Source organism: Triticum urartu, chromosome 6A (assembly GCF_056163025.1).
Source record: "Triticum urartu cultivar PI428250 chromosome 6A, HENAU_Tu73, whole genome shotgun sequence".
Lineage (NCBI taxonomy): Eukaryota > Viridiplantae > Streptophyta > Magnoliopsida > Poales > Poaceae > Triticum > Triticum urartu.
Genome location: NC_141878.1, coordinates 593624961 through 593635660, shown reverse-complemented (window position 1 = coordinate 593635660; position 10700 = coordinate 593624961). Strand labels below are relative to the sequence as shown.

General features: G+C 45.4%; 1 protein-coding gene across 1 annotated transcript; it reads left to right on the top strand.

Moving 5' to 3' along the window:
* The first annotated feature begins 4048 nt into the window (after positions 1–4048).
* On the top strand, positions 4049–5462 carry LOC125517057 (mitochondrial metalloendopeptidase OMA1-like). The gene is made up of 3 exons (XM_048682276.2): positions 4049–4828; positions 4946–5097; positions 5213–5462. The coding sequence occupies exons 1-3, from the start codon at positions 4049–4051 to the stop codon at positions 5460–5462; spliced, it is 1182 nt and encodes a 393-aa protein (XP_048538233.2).
* Positions 5463–10700: the final 5238 nt, after the last annotated feature.

Below are 10700 nucleotides of genomic sequence, written 5' to 3'. Positions count from 1 at the left end.
GACGGGGAAGGCACTAGGGCTTGGAGATTTCCTTGGGAGAGGAGGGGAAAGGTGCGGGGTTGGGCCGTGCCTCTGGACTGGACTGGACTACCGTGTTTTCCTTTCGAGTGAAAATAAGCTTCAAGTAGTAGTATTAGTTTTTTGGAAATGGCCAATGCTATTTCAAGTAGTAGTATTAGTTAACTTAGCCAATACTATTTCTACACGATTACTGTCTCCTAGTCCAAGCCGGCCACAGAATTACATGTCGTGATTAACTCCAATACTTGATCCTCTACTGCGTGATGATGGTTCTTCTTGCGACTCACAAGGCGAAATCAAAGGTATGGTTCAACAGTTTGATAATCGTTTCACCTCCGAGCCTTGTGATGATCTTGATGTTGTTCTTGATGCTATTCCTCACAAAGTTACACATTAGATGAATGGTTTTCTTTTTTGTGTAAATATAGAATTTCATTAACCAAGGTGGTTCTTTACAATCCTCTTGACAAAGATTGCTAATCTCATCTGGTTCAGTAGAAGTGCATGCTTTAGTCAATGCAACTAAACAGCCGACCTTATGGAAGAGACTAGGCAATACATTTATACGTCAACACTCCTCGTGTGTGGCTCCTTCCGGCCTAAACGTGAATCTAAAGTGGGCTATGATTTAATTGCGCCAGCCGGGTCTTGAACTCAAGACCTCTTGGCTCTAATACCATGTAAAAGTGCATGCTCTAGGTAATGCAAGTAAAGACCGATTTGATGAAAGAGACTAGACAATAAATTTATACGTCAAACAAGTCGTACGAGTAGATAATCTACCCATTTGAGCAAGTGTGTGAGCTACCTTGTTCTGTCCCCTACCCACATGGGTCACCGGGTCCTCTTATAGATAAAGAATAGACCAAGGTACACGGCTGAACGATATAGTGAGGTGAAAATTCATTTTTCATATTTCAACCTCGCATTAATTAAAATATGTGGGAGATGAAATGGACGTGGTACTGAAATTGGTTTGGAAATTCAAATGGACGCGGTCTAGAAATTTCAATTTCAATTTCATATTTTTATCCCACATTATATATATAGTTGCATTTCAATTTCATATTTCGGTCCGCATTATATCTACAGTTCCAGATTCCAAATATTAAAAAAAATCAAAAACCAAATTCTGGTTTAACAGATGCGGAAAACACAAAGAAAATTAATGCTACAATTTTCCATGGGAGAGGGATGGATAATGGCAGAGTCATCCATGCACATTACGTCCTTCTCTCTGGCACAAAAGGAGATGGGACCCTCCTCTTATGTGACATTCATTTCTATACCACGTATAAGGCAAAGCAAATCCACAAGCATATGAGTCCAAAAAGCAAGGACCTTGAAGCTAATGAAAGGCAGATGTTTACCCGGTACATGCTCCGCTAGAAAAGACTTTGGCTCCTCTTTTAGGTATATATAGGGTTCCCTCAAAAAAAAGGTATATATAGGATACATTACCATTAAGTAGGGCTGCTACATTTTTCACCGTACTTTGCAGATTGTTAGTCCATTGCTAAGTGTACTAGAAGAACACCCGTGGGTTGCAACGGGGCCACATTAAATTTAAAAGTTCAATATTAATATTCTCATATATATCAAATGACATTGGCGATCTTTTTTACCATCAATTCCTCACACACACACTCGGCCTCCCTCTTCCTCACTCTCTCCCCCTCTCCCTCTCTCTCTCTCTCTAACACACACACATATCCATCTTATTGGGTACGGGACCATAATTCATCTATTTCACACACACACGCTAGTACATAACAATATGGATTATGTGTATTATATTTGCCACCACAACTGAGGGAATTAATTTCATGTAAATCGGCCAGCCACAGCTCCAAGAATACGAGGAGGAGGTGGCCCGGGTCGGCGTCGGCGCCGTCCGGCACGGGCCACGGGCCCGCTTCCAAGCGCGTCTGCGCATCGGCCACCCACGCTGTGTCCTTCAAGTGCCACTTCCACCGCACCAACTCCCAGGGTCACGGCCATGGCCAGGGCCAGGGAAGCCGCCCTTCTTTGCCCCCTTCACCGGTCGCGGCCAACGCGGTGCCGCGGCACCCGGCCTCGCCGTCCTCGTCCTCCAGCACCGTCGCGACCCAGTGACGCAGCCCAAGCATCGGCCTCGAGAATCAAGAACGCTCGACAACGTAGAGGGAAGGAAAGGTCATATACATGTCATAAGAAAGGGAGTTTATTTACTGCTCCCTCGATGTATTGTTTCCTTTGTTTGGAGATTGATTACCATCCGTGAGTTAAGGTAAGGTTTACGTGATTGAGCGATTTTTTGAAAATCAATTATTTGTTTTCTAATTAACGTAATTGAGTGATTTAAGGTAAGGTTAATTAATTTAGATTTGATCTTTAGAGATTGTTCGTGATTGATTCTACATTACTAAATAACTTGCGCCAGTATGGAAAGTTCTGATCTGTTTAGATTTCTTTCGTTGTGTGAGAGGGTGACGCGAAAATAAACCGATGAAGTGAGGGGAGGGGACGAAAAAAATCTACGAAAAAAAACCAGCGAAGGTGGGAGGAGGTACCAAAAAAAACCATGGAAGGTGGGAGGAGACTACCAACTGCTTCATTAGGAGTAGAAATTATTAGAGATTAGAGATTATTTGTTTCCTGAAAATCTATTATTTGTTTCCTAAAGCAAATTGCATTAATGAGAGAGATTTCGTAGATTTGGCTAAGGTAGGAAAGAATCTATTATTTGTTTGCTAAAGCAAATTGCATTAATGGGGGAGATCCGTTGATTTGGCTAAGGTACGAAAGAATCTATTATTTGTTTGCTAAAGCAAATTGCATTAATAGAAGAGATCCGTTGATTTGGCTAAGGTAGGAAAGAATCTATTATTTGTTTCCTAAAGAAAATTGCATTAATGAGAGAGATTTGTTGATTTGGCTAAGGTAGGCGATTTTTGCGGTTCGTGGCGGCTTAGTGTGAGGTGGGACGAGGTACCAAAAAAAACCATGAGAGGTGGGACAAAAAAAACCTGGAAGGTGGGAGTTGTCCGTGGTTAACCTACGAAATTTTGTAGATTTTTTTAGGACGAAAAAAAACCTGGAAGCGAGACTACCAACTGCTCCCTTAGGAGTAGAGATTTGGTGGCGTACCTGGCAACACTTGGTAGGTTCCAAGTGTCTTACTTTTGCCGGGTTTATTTTGGGAAGCACTCGCCAAATAAGCAAATACTCCCTCCGTCCAAAAATAAATGACTCAATTTTATACTAAAATTAGTACAAAGCTGAGTCACTTACTTTAGGATGGAGGGAGTACTTATTTGACGAGTGCCCGCGGAAAAGAACTCGGCGAGCTGCCACGCACTTGGAGTAAAACATTTTTTCGGTAGTGAAGGTTGAAAAATCCAGTAAGAAAAAAAATCGGACCTCACCCAAGTTTAGAAATTTCAGAGATTTATTTTTTTTTGGGGGGGGGGATTCCATGTATCTAAATTCACGTAATTTAAATGGATTTTGATTGAATTTGAATTTGGGTTGAAATTAGTTTAAAGTTGGCTCAAAATTCCAAGGCTACGTATATTTTGACGCCGACCGAAATCACCGGAATTTCTGATTTTGGCTGAAATTTTGACTCCTATGGTACTAGCTAGCTAGAATCGGAGGAGAGACTCCTTCCTATGCGAGAAAACTTAACGACTTTTTTTTTTGACAAAAGAAAACTTAACGACTTAATCTCCCTCGATCGCAGACCAAAAATGCTAAAAGTACGGGGTCTTACATGCCTTTACACGCTCCTTTCTAACCAACTAAACATGCCCCCTGATTTTCAGGTGGGTGGGGCCCCTCCCTCCCCTTAGTCCAATCACAAATTGCCAGCTCAATCTCACCTTGTAAAACTCTGTAAATCTCCGTCGATGTAGCATTGCTGATCGCAGACTTGACCGAGATCGCAACCCTAATAAACCATGGCAACCTGTCGAGCACGCCACGACGTAGACGCTAGTACGACACGGATCCAAGAGCGCCCATCCCCAAGACTAGCTGAGAGAACATGAGCGCCTTGATCAGGAATCTGCGCCCCGCGCTGTCCGGGCTACTCCGGCCCAAGCCCGCCGCCCGAACGACTGTTCCGCCGCCGCCGACCGCCAGGCGCTACTACCACGCGCCTTCAACGCGGCGATCTCACGAGGCCCTGAAATCGCCCGGCCGTGACTCTCTCGTCCGTCGACCACCGCCGTCGCCGCAGGCACCAGCGGTCCCACGCCCACGGTACTACTCCTCCAGGCGACCAAGAAGTTCTAACGAGGTGAAAGTCCAGATAGTCATCGCGGGGGTCGTCATCGTCGGCGGTGTGGTGGTAACCATCTGCTACGGCACCTTCGAGACCGTGCCCTACACAAACCGCCGCCACTTCGTCGTCCTCACGCACTCGGGAGAGCTTGAGCTCGGCGAGTCGCAGTTCAACAACGAGAAGAAGGAGCTGGGCGACAAGGTCCTCGCTCCGTCCCACCCTGATTTCGTCCGTGTCAACAGCATCGCCGCGGAGATCATCCGCGCCGCCCGACGCAGCCTCGCCGGCCACGAGGACGATAAGCTCCTTGACGGAGAAACATGCGCCGGCGACGCGGCGCTGAGCCCGAAGAAGAAGGCTCCACTTGGAGCGTCGCAGGCAATGATCAAGCATCTCGACGGGTTCAAGTGGGAGGTGATCGTGGTCGACAATAAGCAAGTGAATGCCATGTGCGCACCCGGTGGCAAGATCATAGTCTACACCGGCCTGCTCGACAAGTTCAACACCGACGCTGAGATCGCCGCGGTGCTAGGCCACGAGGTATGTACATACCGTGCTAGCTAGATTATATTGAGTGGTTATTTGTACCGTCTCCTAGCAGCCGGCCGGACGGTGGATTCCCTTGTAACTTGGCATCTTGTGTAATTTTGCTTGTAGGTTGCGCACGCCATTGCAAGGCACGCCGCAGAGAAGCTCACCAAGCACATGTGGATTTTCATGCTCACGGTTTTCCTGCTCATCTTTATCGATGCGCCGGACCTTATTGATAAGCTGACCGAATACCTCCTCAGCCTGCCTTTCTCACGAAAGTATATACTCGGTTTCACATCATATATATCGTTCATGCTGATTTACAACTATTTTTCCTTGTAAAAGTTATTCTCCATGCATGATAAATACATGTTGCTTATATATCCTATGTAGGATGGAGATAGAGGCGGATCACATTGGAATCATGCTGCTCGCTTCCGCTGGTTTTGATCCACGCATTGCCCCTAAGGTCTACGAGAAGCTCGGAAAGGTCGGTGGGAATTCATCACCGTTGAATGAGTACATGTCTACTCATCCTTGCAGCAAGAAAAGAACGCAGCTTCTATTGGATGCCAAGGTCATGGACAAGGCCATGGCGTTATATACAGAAGCAAGAGCCAGAAAAGATGAAATTGATCAATGATTATTCGTCATCTTTTTATCAACACACATTCGAGACATTTGCCTCCGTGCACCCCCTTTAAAAACTTGTAAAGGATTTTTTTGTCCAAACATTTATATTATCTTAAAATAATAATTGAGATTATATGAGCAGTTAGGCCTTATCCCTACACATGATCACCGTATAGGCACATATATACGGGAGGGATTAGTATATAGAATCTGGGTATTGGGTGCAAAAATAGAAAAAGGAACATGGAACATTGGATTGGAGTTGGAGATGAGTGGCCCAGATCCAGGTGGAGATATCACAGGTGACATGAGGCTAGTGGGGAGTAACATATACTAGTATCATGCATATGATACTACCTCTATAGTGTATAGTATCATAAAGTAGTATCATAGTTGACCATATTTATTGCCATGCATGACACAAAGTAGCATAGCATTTAACATGATACGGTGTCTATTTATGTTACTCTAACCCTCTCTCTCTTATTTAATAGTGTGCCACATAAGTATGTTTGCTAGTCCCAAGTGCATGTTACCGGTTATGTTACTCTTACCATGGCCAGCCTGATGTACATTTTATGAAAAAACCTGACAATGGCATAGAACTTGACTTTTACAGTAACCACCTCACCTTTCTCGTATCCCATCGTTTTGTCGTTAATAAATAAGAGTATTTTTCAAATCCTGACAGCGTTGATGCCTCCTCTGTTCTATCCCATCACTAATTATACAAGAAAACTGAACACATCGGTCAACAAAAAGTATCTCAATATCTATCACAGATATTGTGTGCTGAGAAAATTGAGCCATCCCCTTCAGTTACATCTCAAACTAGACCATCCTGGGCACAAATATTTGAGTACATGTCAAGCTAGACCATCCCAGGCACAAATATATGGGTACATGTCAAGCTAGACCATCCCAGGCACAAACATATGGGTAAATATTTGAGTACATGTCAAACTGAGCCATCTCTTGTACACATATCTCTACTATTAAAGCAGAATCAAACGTCGTGATGGTTCGACCTCCTTTCATCCTCCCCTCGAGAGATCCCGCGCCGAAAAAATCGCTAGGAAAAGATCGGGCTCGCTTCCGCCCCTCTCTTGCTTCGTGCGTTGAAAACTGAAAAATAAAAACGGAAAACTGAAACACCCGCGTCCCACGACCCCGTCTTCTCCCAACCTCCTCGATCTCGAACCCCTCCATCTCTTGAGTCATGACGCTCGTGACGCACCCACGATCCACCCAAGCATCTCCTAATCCACTCCCACAATCCCCCAAAGACATCGTCTCCCTCCCCCACATTCCTCACTAAAGGGGGGCATCTAGCTATGAGCACGAGGAGGGCAAGCGAAGGTGAGAGGTGCTCGTGGCAGAGTACGGGGAGGTGCGGCACGGATTGCTGCTCACAATCCTGCCGCAGGGGAGATTCCCGGTAGCCACCACGCAGCTCTCGCTCCTCGTCGCGATCGCGTTGGTTGTGATGTGCCCGGCCCATGCGTCCATACCGTGTGGCTTTCTCCTCCATTGTCGTTCGCGGGCAGTGGATCGTTCGCGCTTTGCCATCGACTCGTCCTCCCTGCTCTCGCTCAGCCGCATCGTATTCGGGATCACCGGATCGACACACCTCTGGCCCTGCTCTGAGTGCGTCCGCCTATGGTGGGATCCCGCCTTTGTGGGTGGCCATGTCTGCTTTACGCTGACACGCCATCGTTTGGCTCGCGGTGCCTTCTCTCTGTACACAGGTGAGGAGCTGCCCATCTCTGTACTCTGAGATGTCGCCCCGCTATCCCCCTGTTCCGCCAATGACAACGTCTCCCCTGGCCGCCTGTCCCGCCCTTCCTTCAAATCGAGCCACTGCAGTCTGAAAGTAAGCTTCATTGTTGATTCATTTTTCTTTATGTTTTTGATTACACAGTGGTCTGAATGTCATGAGAGATCTTGTGGGTTCAATTATTAACTGAATTGATGATGTCACTTCATATGAGTTTGGAGATCTCGGGAGTGCCAACCATTGGCGACTCATTTTATAATTTGTAGTATAATGTTTACTTAGTTTCTGGCAAGATTAAGGTATACGTTTAGTTTATGTTGTGCCCATAAAGTGGTTCAAGAATTGCTCTTGTATAGAAGTGTAGACTAAAAATACAACGGATTAGCGGGCCACCATCGTGGTGGTGGGCGGCCATGTTTTAAGATCAAATGGTGAGGTAATATCGTATACTTGTACTAAATATGGTTACAACATTTACTTCATAGCCATGCTTGTTTTTGTCTTCTAGGCGGGCTCAGTTTGCACAGTCCTCGCCAATGACCATATCAGAGCCTGGATATAAGTAAACTTCTGGTTGGTATATTTTCTAGCTGTTTTACCTACCATTGTGCGTAATTAAACTGGCACGCCTGATTATGTTCTGTGGGTTTGCCCTCAGCTTGTAGGAATCCTGTTAGATACAAACAACCTTTCAAAGATGTGATCAGAAAAAGATTCAGAGGTAGTGCGATTGCTATTGTTCGGTAGCTATGAGCATAAGAGGCACGAATTATTTCAACAATGTAATGTACTACTCTTCATCTGACATTGATTTACATGCAGAACATGTATGGAGAAGTTGCAAAATCTTTTAATAATAACAGTTGGCAACTTTGACATTTCTTTCGACCAGTGATGCTTACTCACAATGATCATTCTTTCGTCGAGTTCTTGGAGAACACCTATAGAAAGTCATCCACAGATGGTAAGTTTTCTCCATAATATCTTCACATGGTTCCTCGCCTATATTTTGGAAATTCTTTGCTTAAGTTACAATATATTTATCCGTGTCTAAGATAAATTTGCAATATGCCCATTAAACTAAAACATCATTGATGACTTATTGCTGTTCAAATTAACTAGGTGATGGGTACTGATGGGGAACGTAGTAATTTCAAAAATATTCCTACGCACACGCAAGATCATGGTGATGCATAGCAACGAGAGGGGAGAGTGTTGTCTACGTACCCTCGTAGACCGAAGCGGAAGCGTTCACGCAACGTAGAGGAAGTAGTCGTACGTCTTCCCGGTCCAACCGATCCAAGCACCGTTACTCCGGCACCTCCGAGTTCTTGGCACACGTTCAGCTCGATGACGCTCCCCGGGCTCCGATCCAGCAAAGCTTCGGGGAGGAGTTCCGCCAGCACGACGGCGTGGTGACGATCTTGATGTACTACTGTCGCAGGGCTTCGCCTACGCACCGCTACAATATTATCGAGGACTATGTTGGCAGGGGGCGCCGCACACGGCTAAGAATATGATCACGTGGATCAACTTGTGTTCCTCTGGGGTGCCCCTGCCTCCGTATATAAAGGCTTAAGGGGGGGGGGGTGCGGCCGGCCTAGGAGAGGCGCGCCAGGAGGAGTCTTACTCCCTCCGGGAGTAGGATTCCCCCCCCCCAATCCTAGTTGGAATAGGATTCGCGGAGGGGGGAAAAGAGGAAGGGGGGCCGGCCCCCTCTGCTTGTACTATTCGGACCAAGGGAGGGGAGGGGCGCACGGCCCATCTCTGGCTGCCTCTTCTCTTTTCCACTAAGGCCCACTAAGGCCCATATATCTCCCGGGGGGTTCCGGTAACCTCCCGGTACTCCGGTAAAATCCCGATTTCACCCAGTTACGTTGTGACGTTTGGTAGCACACAAAGTGTTCCTCCGGCAAACGGGAGTTGCATAATCTCATAGTCGTAGGAACATGTATAAGTCATGAAGAAAGCAATAGCAACATACTAAACGATCGGGTGCTAAGCTAATGGAATGGGTCATGTCAATCAGATCATTCAACTAATGATGTGATCCCGTTAATCAAATAACAACTCTTTGTCCATGGTTAGGAAACATAACCATCTTTGATTAACGAGCTAGTCAAGTAGAGGCATACTAGTGACACTATGTTTGTCTATGTATTCACACATGTATTATGTTTCTGGTTAATACAATTCTAGCATGAATAATAAACATTTATCATGATATAAGGAAATAAATAATAACTTTATTATTGCCTCTAGGGCATATTTCCTTCAGTCTCCCACTTGCACTAGAGTCAATAATCTAGATCACATCGCCATGTGATTTAACATCAATACTTCACATCTTTATGTGACTGGTTCACATCTCCATGTGACTAACACCCAAAGGGTTTACTAGATTCAATAATCTAGTTCACATCGCTATGTGATTAAGACCCAAAAAGTGATCATGTTTTTCTTGTGAGAGAAGTTTAGTCAACGGGTCTGCCACATTCAGATCCGCATGTATTTTGCAAATTTCTATGTCAACAATGCTCTGCATGGAGCTACTCTAGCTACTTGCTCCCACTTTCAATATGTATCCAGATTGAGACTTAGAGTCATTTAGATCAGTGTCAAAACTTGCATCGACGTAACCCTTTACGACGAACCTTTTGTGTAACGCCCTCGATGCGGCTATATCTCCCATGTGTCGAAGCACGACTTAGAGGCATAACCGCATTGAAAGCAATGTCGCAAGTGAGGTAATCTTCACACAACCTATGTAATACATAAGGGAAAGAGATACATACTTGGCTTACAATCGCCACTTCACACAATTACAAGAATAAGGCATTACATCATCCAAATACAATCAAGGCCCGACTACGGAGCCAAAATAAAAGAAGAACCCCAAATGCGACAAAGGCCCCCGATCGACCCCAACTGGGCTCCACTACTGATCAATTAGAACGAAACAACACAAAGGACAAGATCTTCATCGAGCTCCTCCTGAGCTTGGTTGCGTCATCTGCACGTTCTCATCGGCACCTGCAAACTGGTTTTGGAAGTATCTGTGAGCCACAGGGACTCAGCAATCTTGCACCCTCGCGATCAAGACTATTTATGCTTATGGGTAAGGTAAAGGTATGAGGTGGAGCTGCAGCAAGCGACTAGCATATATGGTGGCTAACCTACGCAAATGAGAGCGAGAAGAGAAGGCAAAGCACGGTCGATAAAAGTATGATCAAGAAGTGATCCTATAGCAACCTACGTCAAGCATAACTCCAACAACCGTGTTCACTTCCTGGACTCCGCCGGAAAGAGACCATCACGGTTACACACGCTGTTGATTCATTTTAATTACGGTCAAGTTCAGGTTTTCTACAACCGGACGTTAACAAATTCCCATCTGCCCATAACTGCGGGCACGGCTTTTGAAAGTTCAAATCCCTGCAGGGGTGTCCCAACTTAGCCCATCACAAGCTC

Excerpts from the sequence above, each read along its gene's own strand:
- LOC125517057 (XM_048682276.2), top strand. The coding sequence starts at position 4,049 with ATGAGCGCCTTGATCAGGAATCTGCGCCCCGCGCTGTCCGGGCTACTC. Across the intron at positions 4,829-4,945 it reads CCGCGGTGCTAGGCCACGAG|GTTGCGCACGCCATTGCAAG; the intron begins GTATGTACATAC and ends TTTTGCTTGTAG. Across the intron at positions 5,098-5,212 it reads AGCCTGCCTTTCTCACGAAA|GATGGAGATAGAGGCGGATC; the intron begins GTATATACTCGG and ends TATCCTATGTAG.